The sequence below is a fragment of the Melospiza melodia genome, chromosome 4 (assembly GCF_035770615.1).
Source record: "Melospiza melodia melodia isolate bMelMel2 chromosome 4, bMelMel2.pri, whole genome shotgun sequence".
NCBI lineage: Eukaryota > Metazoa > Chordata > Aves > Passeriformes > Passerellidae > Melospiza > Melospiza melodia.
Window position 1 is genome coordinate 17,742,250 of NC_086197.1, and position 15,231 is coordinate 17,757,480.

The following is a 15,231-nucleotide window of genomic DNA, read 5'->3' on the forward strand; positions in this document are numbered from 1 at the left end:
TGGCAAAGTGGAAAGACATTAGCCTTGCTAGACAGAGAAAGGAGTTTTCCAAAGGAAACAGAATATCTCAATCACAGATGTGGACCAAGTTTTTGAATTGAAACAGAGAACAGAATTGTATTTAATATCTTAGAAAAAACTTGACTTGGGATAAATTGATGTTCAGCCATTAGAGATCAGAAAGAGGGTGGGAACCTCACATATATATATATATCTCATTTCTCTTCAGAAGAATTACATATTTCTGCCAAAGGTCAATTGCTTGTATGCTGTTCCCCCCCCCCCCCCCCCCCCCCCCAGTGTTTGTAATATGGAATTTAAGCATTTGGTAGAATGGAAATAGATCACATCCAGCTGATACTGAACACTTTCAGTTTAGTTTTCCTCTTTAAACAGTCCTTGTAAGTGCCAGCAAAAATCTGCCATGCTTGAGCCTATCTACCCTGAATAATCATTGCTTCATAAGGTGTTGTCATTAACACCAAATGAGTTTAAACATAAAGCCTATTCAAATCTGTCCATTCTTTTCCATTTAATGGTGTTAAAGTTCTTGTCTATTTGATCTATATGATTGTGCAACTAGAAACGAGGAAGATGGAAATTAGGCTTGTGTCTCTTTAGTGAGATACTTCAATATTCTTAAATACTTTAAAAATATTTAATTGAATTGTTAATCCATTATTTAAAGCATGGTCAAATGACTTTGAAGATTACAGTAAACAATATCATAGCAGGAAATGGAAGATAATGTGGAGAGAATTACACAAAGTAATGGAGTCGCTTGATTTAATTGTTTTCACTCAAGGGCATTTTCCCTTGAACCTTGCAAATTTGGTGGCAAAAGTATGCTTTGCTTCTTCAAGGTGTAGAATTTTAAAGTAACAAGTTAATGAGAAGAAAAGACCTTGGATATTTACAGGGTTGCTCAACTTGGGGGCATTGTAATCCACAGATCTTTATAGACCTTTGCAAAGTGTCCTTTTGTAAGAATGACAGAAAAAAAGTGAATAATTTTAATCACTTTATTTCTTGTTCAAAATACATATGAAACAATTAGAATAAAATTATTTCAAATGAACTCTTTGATTTTTCTCATCTTTTTTAAATATAAAATTATCACAAACTGTACACTTCATAACATTTTTGAGGTTTCATTGTTACATATTTTTTTTCAGAACTGACAAATAGATTCACACTTTCTAGAGAATACATTGTAAAAATACTGAAATGTGTTACAGCTCTCAAAGGCTAGTGCAAAAAAACCCATTTACTATCAGTAGTACAATTTATGTTGTCAAGTTTCACAAATGGCCATTTAGCGCATACAAAAAGCCAGTAACACAAGGTCAAAAAGTTTTGTTTTCTTGTCTCTATAACGCAGAAGCCAAGGATATTGACTTGAACAATGTCTAGGTATCAAATCACAGACTTCATTTAAAAAGTCACATCATGAACACTGAATAAAGGGTACTAAAACAGTCAGGTATTTAATAGTAGATCTTGGTCAGCCAACACCACATAGCAAGAAGAGACAAAATCTTAGAAGAACTCTGCAGTTCTTTGTAAGCTACATAGACTTGGCAACATTTCTGATCTAATCATAAAGATTATTTTAAAGGTAGGGAGTTCTGTTAGAGTTTGGGCCAGTTAGGGCCTAAATCCAGAGCCCTCACTGTCACAGCAAATCCTGACAGACATTGTGTTGGGTCCTTTCATTTAAGATATCAAGATATTAAGTGTTTAAATACTAAGTGGGGTTTTTTTAGCTGTCAATATTTCCTGTGGCCAGGAACTCCACTTTAACTTCCTACCTTTTGAAGCACACACTCTGGAGAATGCCTTCCCCACAAACAAGCATATCCAGGAAAAGAGGATGTTCTGTGCTGAAGCAGAGATGTGGCTGATTTCTCTTCTCCTCCCCCGGTTCAGCGCTCACGAGGAGCCCACTGAAGCCAGTCAGCTCGAATGCAGCATGGACTACAAGCTCATGGGAAGGAAGGAGAGGATTTTTGGGACTCCCCTTGTGGCTGGGGGCTGGAGGAGCACCTGGTTGGTTCAGAGGAGTGATGCTGCAGTCCTGCTGCCCGGGGTGGTGGGTGCTGGGCAGAGCAGGGCAAGCAGGAGATGCCATCTGGCTCCCATCCCAGCCAGCAGGGCTGTGCTGCCATGGAGGGAGCTGAGGTTAACAGGTTCATATTGTTAACACTATATTTCACATGGTTTTCTCAGCACCCTCGTGATCTCCCCCAGAAGGTGGAGAAAGCACAAGTCAGAAGTGCCTCTCCAAATCAGCTTGCCAACTTCTAGGATATACAACAACCCATATTTCATCCTTAGACATGTGCATTTAAGTCCAACATATCCTACAGAAACCTAAATAGAGAAGCATAGAAAGAATTTAGACCTACACTTGGAAGAAAAAGAAACGAGGGACAATACTAAATATATATCTAGGCTTTTTCCTTCTATTGAGAAATAGTTTTCTATTTATTTAACAAAATTAAACTTTGTTCAATATTTTTTCCATAGAAATATAGACTGAAAAGAAGTGCTTTATATCTGATGTGCAACAGGACTATCTAAAAATTCCATATCAAAGTTTAGTCTATACACACACCCTCTGAGCTTCAGAACAAAATGGCATTTTGTGGAAACCTTCAGGCCACCATTAAATTAAAAATCTGTAAAAACACATCACCTTCATGTCTGACTACATACAGCAGACATTTTTATTTACCAAGTCAGGCAGCTGAGGCTCATCTTTCCTACCTGTATTAGTAAAATCAGCATTTGCAATAGTAGCTCATACCCCAGGGATGTGCTGAAGACTTCTAATATAGTCTGAGCTGTCAGAAAGTGACAAAAACATGGTGGATGTAAGAGAAATCATTCTGCTTGCCTTGAGACTGGGCTCATTTCTTTGGATGCTTTGGCACATCCTCACATGTGACCTGATGCGGAGTGCACCAAAATCAACAGCAGTGGTCCTGCTGGATTTCAGTGTTGGGCTGGCCAAGTACAGAGTGCTCTGAGAGGAAATTACATATTAAAAAGACCTACAGAGTGACTTTGCTGGATCCATTTAATGCTCTATTGTCATGATATTAAGAAAATATTTTTGTTTTAATCAATACAAGAACTATTGGCGTATAAAGTAGCAAGTGATTAGCCCAAAAGAAAGCTCCTTTTGAAAGCATGCTAGAATTCTTGTATATTTGGAATAGGGTGATAAATAGATTTTTTAGCAATCCAAAATATATAAATAAATGTGTATTGTTAATACTTACACCTTAAGAGGCTGAATTAAATCGCTTTTATTGTGCTATATTATTCCAATAACTATTAAAACTACATTAGATACATTTACCATTTTGTGTTTTTCTTCAGCCCAAAAATGGAGGTGGAATATTCTAATTCTAGTCAGAAAAAGTCACATATAAGGGAATATGCCTTTTTGGCAGCATCTCTGTATTTTGCTGCCACAGATATTTTTTGCTGAAAGGCTTTTTTACTTCTTTTTTTTGCATCAGCATTATTTTCAGTGCATGAGTAGATTGGTACTCTAGTACCATTTTTTGCCCTGCTAGAGATTAAATAAGAATGTTCTATCTTGAGAGGAAAAGTCAATTTTTAACAACAGTACATGAAAAAAAAAAAGGGAAAGAAAAATTTAAAAGCTATGTTGATATAATTTGAATGAAATCTCTTTTCTCAGCACAGATTGCTCATCATCAAGCCCTCTTTGGGTAGAACTGCTCTTTGACTTCATGGACTGCCCTGTGCCTGGTGGGCAGGCAGAATAAGAGCCAGGATTTGAGGGGTTAATTCTCAGAGCTTCTCTGAAACCTGGCTGTGACCTACAACTGTTTGTCTGCTACTGGCAAGTAGCTAAAGTGCAATAGTGCCAGGCTCCCTTCCAGAGGAACACAGAAAAGGTCCAGCTGCGCAGATTTCGGCTGCTGGCTGAGATAAAGCTACACTTTCTCATTAGTGACTCTGATTCCATAGCCCAAAGTTACCTTTGTGGACTAAGAACTGAAAAGGTTGTAGCTTTAAATAAATTAATCAGGTTCTTGTGCTATAAGGGTAATTAAGATCATTAAACACTTATAATACATGAGGCTTGAAAGGAGTAGATGTAAGAGTGTGACATGCTCTTTGGAGAGTCCCCAAAGTCTCCTTTTTCATTTTCTGTGGTAGCCAAATCTCCATTTACATGGAGAAGAAAGACACACCCATCCACACATACCCATTTGACAAAAATAATTACAGCTGGCAATTCTCTGTCTTGTTCAGCTATGCAGTCATTTCCCTCATAGCTATTATTACACAATTAAGCCTCAGAAAACCGTGGTGAGGGAAGTAATGGTCCTCTGTTGATCACTCTGATTTTTAATAAGAGGCAGCCAATCCCAGGGTGAAACATTCATAGTACACCCACTACTCTGTGACAATCTGGGACAAAGGAATAAGAATTCATTATTCTGCTGAACCTCCATGAATAGGAAGAACAGGAGGAGACAGAATTTGGCTGAAACCTCAGTTCCAGGACCCTATTCATGCACAAAGACCTGTGGGATATTAAGGGAGAAATACACCATAATTATGACTTCATATTTTTGAGTCATCAGAGAATTAGCACCTGCGGCAGCCCAATGACTTCTCCACCATTTTGTGGTATTAGTTGAGGCTTGAGTTGAGAACAAAACCAGTACTTTGTGTACCACAGCAGCATTTCCAGAGCTGTTTCCTATTGGTTATTCAAGCACTCTTTGTCAGGAGCTTTGATCATGTGAAGAGGTGACATTATATAAAAATGTTTTTTCACCTGTTGGAGAGCTTCCAACCTATGTCAGGTGCAAATAAATAGGAGGCCCTGACAGCATCCAGAGAGGAATGTGTCAGAGCACATGTGGGAAATGTCCTTTTTTGCCTCAATTGTCCTGCTAGAAGAAGACCAGGTGGATAGGATGTGCCATGAGCAACTACCAGTGCTCTTTGCTCTGTGAATCCTCTGAGAGCAAGATCTGTGGGCCAGAGGGTTGTTTTTATTTTAAAAACAGACTCAGGTTCTGAAATTGGCTCCTACTATCCTTGTGAGCTTGCAAATGGCTGTACAAGATATGAAGTGGAGAATCACGTCAAAAATCCTTTTCTGTTTGGAATATTTGTTACTCATATATTTTTCTCTATTGAACAGACTCTTCAACCCCTTTTTATATTTTCCCCTTTGCCTTTTAACAGGTTTTTTGCTTTCTGGAGGTTCTGTTTGTTTGTTTAATTTTCCAGATAGCTCTCTTCTTACTCTATAGGCTTTTCCTGTCCTCTCTTGTCTCCTGTTATGGCTCAGATGTCATAACAAAATTTTAAATATTTTCTTGTTCAGTCCTCTTCACTTTTTTATCATCAGTCTCAACTCATAGCATATTGAAAAAAAGCAACTTGACCCTTTTCCTCTCTCCTCTTGCAGACTACTTTTATGGAAATGTATCTGCTTCACAAAAACATCCAACAGCCTGCAATTTCTCCTGAAATTAACCTAGAAAGTGTCCCAAAAAAACCCCAGATTCCTTTTTGTCAGTGCTAATCTTAAGTGCCTAAAATCCCTATCTGTGATGTTGATGAATATTTGTTGGAACACTTCTGATATTTGAAATAACACAGGGCCCGGCAACTAGAAATTCTATACCTGCAGGAAAATATTGCTTTACAGTCAGAAACACATCTTTCCTTTTTAAACTAAGAGGTCCCAGGGTATTAGGTCTTATATCTATACCATTATTCTACACAGGAAATCAATTTTGAGCATGTTCTAGAGCTTTATTTATTGTTCAGAAAGTTTTTATTCCCCACTCTTGTTTAAATTTTACCTTATTTTCCTCATGGATGGACGCATGGATTTACTTTACTTCAGGGTCTTGAATTTGTAAGGTATGAAAATGTCCTGAACTGTTTAAAAGCAATCTCTCAAAGACACTTAAATGCTTGTATTTTGAAAGAGAGGAAATTTGTATAAAAGGCAGGTTGCTGCCATGAAAACATGTTTCTGGCACTCTTTCCTAATCAATGGCTTTGTGAACGCTAAAGTTGTGATGAAATAGCCCTGCCCTCATCCTTTCCTTGGTCTGTCTTCAGTCCTTTTTTTATGTCAGGCTTCCTGACTTCACCTCTCTAGGGGAGAGGCAGAATTTCACAATTCTTTAATTTTTGCTGGGCTTTGGGACACTGTGTCTGACTTAGCTGTGCCAACGCAGGCAGTCTGAATGGATGTGCAGCTTTTCTTTTAGAGGGCCTGTGAGTACTCCACTTCATTAAAAATGGAATGCTATTTAAATATTTAATCTTAAATATGCAAACTTAAATATTTCAAATAAATGGAATTGAAAATAACAGTCTATATGCATATTTGTTCTGTCTCAAGCTTTCCCACCCATTCATGGGAGAGCAACCAAGCCTTTTTTCTCTATGAACCACAATACCATCTTGCATCCCCAGCCTGCTCAAACATAAATCTTGTGTGCTCTGATCTTTCCTGTGCCTTTTTCCCTATGCCTGCTTGGGATTTCTCCATTTTAGATGAGATGCATTTTTCAGACTGGCTATAGCATCAGCAGACTCTCCCAGGCCACCAAGATGGACATTAACATTTTATACAACTCATTTGCTCCTGAGAGACACTCTCCTGTCAAACATTTTCTGCCTGTTTTTCCCTAAAGTAGATTTTTTTGAACTGACCTAGCTCAGGACCAATTGTCAACTCAACATATTGTATTCATAAATTATTACTGAGCAGCTCCACTTTCATCACAGCAGCTCTGTGACTACCTGCAGATCCAACTTCCAGAACATACTGCCTTGATTTATTTTTCAGGGAGCCATCATTCCTTTTCCACAGGAGGGAGCTTTGGTGTTCTGGCCACCCATTTAAGCTGTATATATATGTATTGGTTATATTTTGACAATGTTGGTACTGAGGATCTTCAATAGCATCAGCATGGCTCAGCCACAGAGTGCTGTAAGAAATGTCCTCCCTTGGATCAGCAAGGCACAAACACTTGTCTTTAATACCAACAAAGTGACTAGTCCCCATGATGGCACAGTCCCAAATTGATTTTTCCTGTTCTGCAAATTTAACATGCTTTGTACCCTTCCAGGGGACTGGGCCCCATGGAACACAAGAATCACAGTCTACACTTGGGTGGAAAAAAAAATTCACGTGGCAATAGCAGAGGCATTCTCCTCTCTGAGCCTGCAAAGAGGTTTCCCAGCAACAGCAACATTGTAGAGGTGCTATCAGATAAAACATCAAATCACAGCTCTGAGCACCTGCTATCATCAAGCATCCCTTAGCACTCAGCACAAGATTGAAGGTGTTAGTTCCATTTTCCTGACCAGATTGCCCTGTGAAATTCAAATCCCACCTGCAGCTTCACTTTCTCTTAGATTTCTAGCTCCTGGTTTCCTTCATGCTGTTAAAAACCTGCCATTTTCCAGGGTTAAGGAAAAGTGCCTTGTGCAGGAGATATTTATTCATCTAAACGAGTAAACAAAAGACACTTTTAGAAGTTAAGGTATTATTTGCCTTGGAAAAGGCAAATGGCTGTGATCAGCACCTCAATAAATTCCTATGCTTAATGCTGATGCTTCTTCAGGAATGTGCTTCTTTTGTCCTGTTTTACAGCAGACAAAGAAAGTACCAGTGGTAAAACTACTGGAATTATTTCAGTTTCAGGAGGAAGGTTTCAATTTCAGGGCATTTGCAGATGCATGGAACAGCTTTGTGTCTACTGCCACATTTTCCTTCATCATTTCCTAGCTCTTGGTCTGCTCTGTGCCATAATTTAGCTGTTTTCAGAGAGCTCAGCTTAGTCTGGCAAGACTCAGAAGCTAAATAAAAGTGAATCTTGAGCTAAACTGAGTGTCTGCTGTGGTGAGAATGAGAAAGAAAATGTCCCATCAAAACCTGCATTAATATTTCTCATATATATGGTATATTTTATCCATATTTTGGATGGTCCAACACATATTGCATGAGCTTTGCCCAGAAGTCACCTCACTGATTAACATATACATCATATTTTAGCAGCTGTCAAATTTTCAAGCCTGTTCATTTGTAGAAATAATGTCATGTGAACTTCTCAGGTCAAGAAACTGTCACTCAGTACAGATTTGTCAAGTGTTTATCATGAACTGAAATGTATTTCTGATTAGCTGTGAGGGTTCTGTTGTAAGAGAAGTGCTAAATTACAGTGATTGTACATCCAGCAAGTGCAAGTGCTTGTATGTGCAAACCTAGGTGTTTGCATGCTCAAATAAGGTGATTTTCAAATTTGGCAGGCACATTTATGGATTTCTGAAAAATGTAACATTTTCAGCAGAAGAAGAACTCTATTACTGAGTTCTGAAATTTTGAATGTTTTCTCACTCAAAAAATACAGACAAATGATTTCAGATGTATAAAGCCTGTTAAATGAATGGAGTATAATAAAAAGTTAGTACATACAAAAGTTTATAAAAAAGAGATAGCAAAATAATCTTGTAACTAGACTATGATGTATATGTTGTACATCATCATGTTAAAAATTTTAAAAGGGATTGCATTGAATCCAATTGAAAAGCTGAGAAAAAGGAGAAAAGGATGGTTCAAATGAGTCTTGTAACTAAACTTTTTTCTTAATATTGCTCCAAAAATGCATCCACAGAAAGAAATTAGCTAGCTTCTTTTTCCCTGGAAAAAAAAATCAATCCAATGAAAACATTTATTGGTAGATCAATATTTTCTTCAAAAATATTGGAAGTGGTGGTGATTCTTTAAGAAAAACGTATAATTTTGTTACTTAAGAATAAGTAGTCCAAAGAATTTCATTTATTGAAGAAAAAATTTTGCAGGGGAAGTTGCTGTCCGCTTTATCTCTGACCAATATTCATATCCCTAAGACCAGCATAGACAAAAGATGGTGAGGAAGGAGCTGCTGGGACGGTGAGGGGAAGGGCCATGTCAGCAGGACTGTAAAATGCTGGAATCCAAAGTTGAGGTCATGGAGTGCAGAACATGACTTAAATCTTTCTGAGCTTGTGCTCAGCTGTGAAGTGTGAGAATATAAACAAATCCAGGCCATGCAAATACAGTTCTTAAGTATGGTACTATTTCCAGTAAACTGCTTCAAGCAAAATAACTTAGGTCTTTAGGAAAGGAAGATTTTCTGACTGTTGTAAAAGTACTGCAATATATTTTAAGCCAGCCTTTTGCCACATTTGTTTTTTCCCAAATCAGGGTAATGGATAAGATATGGGAGAAATGCGGATAAGCAGGGAAAAAAATCAGGATGGGAGAGAGAACTTCCAACCTCTCCAATTTTCCAAATTAAAATATTTCGAATTCTTTATTAAAGATATGCATCAAGCAACACATTCCTTGACTTAAACTGAGTAAGCTCTTCCTTGGTGCTTTTATGATGTCACTGGGAGTAACTTGTGAACCAGGCTCTAAATCCAATAGATGGGTTATGCTAAGTACATATCCTGTCTTTTGAGATGGCTAAGGAAACAATGGAGAAAAAAATATCTTTTTCACTAGTTCTATTAATCACTGCTAAGAGAATAAAGATAAATACTTAAGGGATCATTTTTGAAGCTAGATGCCCAGATGATTTTGCAGCCTGATTTCTCCTAGATGCAGAGCACCCATCAATCAGGTTTAGACACAGAAGTCATTCACTGTTGTTATTAACAATACCAAAAATAACACAACAAGGGGGCACAAGCTGAGCCTTTGGTATTTGACAACAATTAAAATTTATGAAAATGAATCTTGAAATACCTTACTACCTATGATGAAACACACAAGATACTCAGAGAACAATAAAATAGGTGAAAAGATGTTGCTCATTGCTGAACACTTATGCTACATTTGATCGTGAATTTGTTCGCTTTTTGGATATTAGGTGCAAAAAAGTGCAAAGAATATTTAATTAACTGTTACAGTACCACATTACAAAAAGTATTTTCTAGGCCACAAAGGGCACTGTTGATATAATTTATATTAAGATAAATGTATACATAAAATAGTTTTTCAATCTCCATACATATATATATACACATATATATCTGTTTCTATATCAGCCTTGCAGAATCATGTTGAAAATTATCTAGGCCACAGAATTTTGTTAGCATAACAACGATGGGAGGGGAAAAAAACCTCACAGAGGAGAGTTTGTTGTCCTATTAAAAAAATTACTCATCCAGAGCAAAAGGAGGAATGAAATTCTGCAAGGCTGCTCTGTATTTATGGTGATGAAAATACAATCTTAAGCAGGGAGGATCAGAGTTCAGCATTACCAATCCTCTCTGGGAGAAAACATTTCTGCCTAGAGGCCATGAAAAACAACCTGAAACAGGGATTCAAAAACTTGGGCTGGAGCCTTTGCTTTTTTCCCTTTTTTCTTTCTTTTATTTTCTTTTTTCCCCCTTATTCGTAAAGACTGTCTGAGAGATTGTTTTTTTATGTTTATTCACTTGCTTGCTGTGTCCATAGGCACAGGAGGCAAGGTATAAAAGTGCCTCCTTCTTTGACTTAGATACACCTGTAATGTTAAGACCAGCCCTGCTTTTCTGGAGCAGTTTAAGACACTTAAAGGTATTTTTATCTGTCTTAGAGATCACTCAGTGGCATGGAGGAACTGGATCTTCAGGAACATATTTTGTGTCAGCCAGGCTAAACCAACTCAAAATAGCTCTTCAGAAGTTTGCCAAAACAACCTTTTCCCTTCATATCCAGATGAATTCTCAAAATACCTTTCATTATCATAAATCAATCTTCCTGTGTAGTTTCTCTCCTGCATGGCACTTCCGTAAAATGCTTCTTTTGGAAAACACTGTCTCCTCTGTTTTCTTCATATATATTGCAAAGATACAAAAAGTGCCACCTCCTAGCTTTTTCTAATTACAGTCCAGCTTTCAAAACCTCAGACCCAATCATACTGTCTGTGCTACACTCTTCACAGAAAGAAAGAAAGAAAAAAAAAGTCATTATCTGATTTATCTGATTGAGGTAAACTGCAGTGTTCGGAGATAAATCCACAAAATAATATGTAGTTCTCTTTTAGATTTAAAGTATCCGACTACAGCAAATAGATTTTTGCATTTGCTGTCACTGTGTATTCTAATAAATGAGTTTGCTTGCTTGTAAAATAGTCACATTTCGATTTCCCTCTCCATAGACTGACAGAACACACATCTCAAATTCATATTTAGCATATGTGTCTAGAGGCATCCAGCCAGCAACCAGAAACTAAATTCCATGTGTGCTGTGCACTCAGTCAAAATAACTTCAAAGAAATCTAAGTCTGTCACATTAAATCAAGAATCACAGAAATGACGTGGGGAACTGCAATATTTGGTCAATTTTGTGAAGAGATAAATCACATTAAATCAATTCCTTTACGTCTGAGCATTCTCTCCTCTGCAGTTTGACTTGTGTGGAGATGCAGCTGTCATCATGAGTGCTGGAAGGTTATAACTGCATAGATCCAGTTCTCATACCTGTTTCAGAAGGGCTGCAATAAAACCCACTGAAGCCAGTAGATCTGCCTCATTGGCTCCAGAGGGCTTTAAATCAGCCCTGCCTCCCTGCCCAAGGAATGAACTGATCTTCCAGCTACACAAAACATGACAACAGTTGGTTTTTTTCGTGCAACGTTCAGTTTGAAGTGCTATCTTGCAAAGTCATAGAGATTTTAGTGCAATTTAGAAGGAATTTACTACATGAGCTGTATATGACTATTTACTCAAAAGAATTAGGTGTTAAAATGTGCAGTAGTTTTGAATTACTTAAGGGATCTTTTTGTCTGGTTTCTTTGCCTCTGAAAAGATACAGGCCCCATCAAATCACTGCTTGAATATGACTCTGGATACATGCCAGAGATAAAACAGGTGAATGGATTTGCACAAGGAAGGGTTATATTTGACTCGAGTCAACTTCATTCACGCTTTAACAAATCATTATAAACTGTCATATAAGACTTAGAATAGGAAAGATGCATTTTGATAAAAAAATATGGATACAGTTCATCTGCAGAATGCAAACCTTCCGTTGATGTAGATGTGAGCTAGGGGGGAGCTCTGGACACTGAGCAGGATGGATCCATTCTGGTTCCTAGGGTGTGAGCGGTGGTTTGGGTGAGGAACAGGATCCCTGGCTGTCAAAACTGGTTGCTCGGCCAGGTAGCTGCAAGAAAATGTTATTGTTACAAATGTCATCACATCTGGCTGTGCATCACACTCATTTCAGAGGATGAGAGTACTCAAAAAAGAATCCAGATCACATCCAGACCCTTTCTAGACTCTGGATCAAAGTCTCTGGTGTCAAAATCTCCAGCAGAACTAATAATGGAAAGAAAATTTCTGAAGTGACCTTCTAAAAATGCTCTGTCTCGTTTCACAGGAATGGGTTTATTTCACCAACAGGGGTGGCACCTCTGTCTCCTAACTTACATAGACCAGACAGAGCCATGAACCTCCAAAAGACACTTCCTTGACTCAGTTTTCTTGCCCCCACACTCTTCGTGGTGATTTACTGAACCCTTGATATGTTTCTGCTACCTCTCACAGGACATGTTGTGCAGCCATGTGCTACAGAGTGGGGGAATCACATGGCCTCAGGCAGCAAATCATTTTTCTACAGATTGCTTTTGTGATGGGCTAAACAGCCCCTCTGTGCCCCTGCTGCTTCCTAAGGCTTCAATATGTGTCTTTCTGAGTCCAGAGCTGTGAGGATTTTTGTGTACAGAGCACCAACAATGTGTGGCCACAGCAGATCACAGAGGGAGTCCAAGCCCAAGGACTTGTAGATATAATCATTCCTACATTTGAACAAGCTTCCAGTAAGCATCTGTTGAATAACTCTGGAGGGAGCTGCTGGTATGTTGCCACAATTTAACCTAATTTGCAGGCCAGTTACAGATTAATGTTTTAGCAACAGCAGCTTATGCTAAAGATTTTTGAATAGGAAATGATTGCTTTTGAAATTTTTGCAAATGATCTCTTCTAAGTAGCTGTAAGCTCTTTATCTCTGGGAATTTAAAATGCCTAAATGCAATCTTACAGTGCTATCAGAGCATCATGGAAACTGTTGAAATGGCCCTTTTAAATGATAGATAAACCCATACAAGTAGATTTAGGCTGTGCTAATGATCTTCTACCTGCTCTATTGGTGCTGCAATGATTTTCATGATTCTCAAAAGCCCATAAATGTGGGGGGCAAAACCATTCAATATCAAGGAGAAAATTTTGCAACTTCTTACCTCTAGTAGTGGGTGCCAATGAGTTATTGGTTTACGTGGGTAAGCCAACATTTCATTCCAGTGATCTCTTCCAAGGCCTTCGGCATCAATTCCTGTCCGGCACACTCCAATGACCTCATTGTGCCCTACTCTGAGAATTGCAGAGTGAGAAATGATTAATTTTTAATAAAAAATAGTTTTAATAACATCTGATATACAATCCTCTTTACTGGCTTAGTGTGGCACAGAATGCATGGCCAAAGTTTTCGCATCATTTATTACAGATATTAGTTGTAATGGTAGTATAGTAATATTAAATTCTGTAATGGTAACATCAAAAACCTCCAGCCACGACCAGAGTGCTTCTAGCAGCTATAAAAATAGCAATGAAAACAATAATCCTTGCCATTAAAAGGTTGCAACCCAAAGGACACAAGGACAGAAAAGAAGCATAATACACAAAATTATCTGAAGGAAAATACGCTTGAATTTTGTGAGAGAGGAAGGTGAGGGAAAATGGTGGGCAATACATTTCCTGCTGCAAATGCTTCAGACATAATTTCGTAACTATTTCTTAGCTCTAGCTGTTGTGATCTTTAGAAGTTCAGTCAAAATTGTGAAAGGTAAGAGTCATAGTTGTAATAGGCTATACCTTAATACTTCGTGCTCCTCACAGTGCCACAAACTGGTTGAGGAACACCAGAAAGTAATTTTCTGTACCTTGACTCTGTGTACCTTAGAATAATGCTTTCCAATTTCCCCTTAGCATGTGCTGGGAAGGGAGGAACTGAGGAGGACTGGAAGCATGCAAGCTGCTCTGCTCCTTCCCTGCTAATGGCACCACGGTGCCACTCTCACGTCTGAGTGAGAAAGCCTTCCTGGCAGAGCTTGGAGAACAACCAGAAATCTGATGGCAAGGGAAAACAATCTGAAGGGTGATGTTACTATATTGGACTTTCACTGTTTATTTGCCCTGCAATCTCAAGAGCTCATCACTAATAGCTCTTGAATGAAGCAGACTTGGCTTGGGCAGGATTCTGTCAGTCACAGTCTTGATCAACCTGCAGTCCTTGAGCCACTCTGATCAAGAGTCTTTTCCTGTCAGTTCTTAGTGAAGCCATAGATAATTAGCCTAAGACATGTTATCAGTGAGTGCTGAACCCAAAGGTTCCATATTGAAGGTTACACATTGAAAGGTTGTTTGACTGAATCAATTAAAGAAATAATTAACGACTTAGTTCAATAACATAATTAGCATTTAATTCCTTTCTAGTAATTGAAATTATCTTTAGTTTCAAATACCTGCTATTTAAATAGAAATTAGAGGTGTGAGGAACTCTTTTAAACTAGAACACATACCTGATTTATAAAGTTTGTACATAGTGCAGCCCCCAGAATTGGGCAGGAATGTATGTCAGGCCTAGTGGCCTGGAAGAAAATTGAGCCGTATTTCTTCCTTATCTCAGTCATTTATGACACAGATGAAAAGCCATGTGCTTTAAAAGGTGTGGAAGCTTTAAACTTCTTCATGAAAAAGCCCCACGGTTTCATCTTTTGTGACACTGAAGCTGCATGTAAGCTCAAGGCAGTAAGCAGTCATTTGCAGTGATCAGGAATTGTCTCTGGTCAGAAAGTGAACTGTGCTTACCTGTCATAATCCATCACTGCAATGGAGAGGCTGACCTGGTCCACGTTCTCTGGAGGGATATCAAAGATGATGGCCTCATTATAAACAGGATTCAGTGTGTTCTTCTTTGTGGTTGTTTTCCTCTTTTTCAGCCTCCGTCCCTCACACATCAGCGACACTTTGACGTACGGATCTGAGTAACAGATAATCAGCTCATGCATTGGGACTCAAAGCCATTCAAATGGTAGCATAAGGACAATATTTGTGGTAGGAATGTTATACTGCTAAGATAAAAGGTTGCAAAGATTTGAGTGACCCTGGAAA

At 38.3% G+C, this 15,231-nt stretch overlaps 1 protein-coding gene across 1 annotated transcript in view; it reads right to left on the reverse strand.

The window, feature by feature from the left end:
• Positions 1-1,026: 1,026 nt before the first annotated feature.
• SYT10 (synaptotagmin 10) overlaps positions 1,027-15,231 on the reverse strand; it is a 45,428-nt gene continuing 31,223 nt past the window's right edge. The window contains exons 5-7 of the mRNA XM_063154086.1: positions 14,929-15,100; positions 13,302-13,431; positions 1,027-12,226 (exon numbers count right to left, since the gene is read on the reverse strand). Coding sequence (XP_063010156.1) covers positions 12,155-12,226; positions 13,302-13,431; positions 14,929-15,100 — 374 coding nt within the window. The 3' untranslated portion in view covers positions 1,027-12,154. The remainder of the gene's footprint in view (positions 12,227-13,301; positions 13,432-14,928; positions 15,101-15,231) is intronic.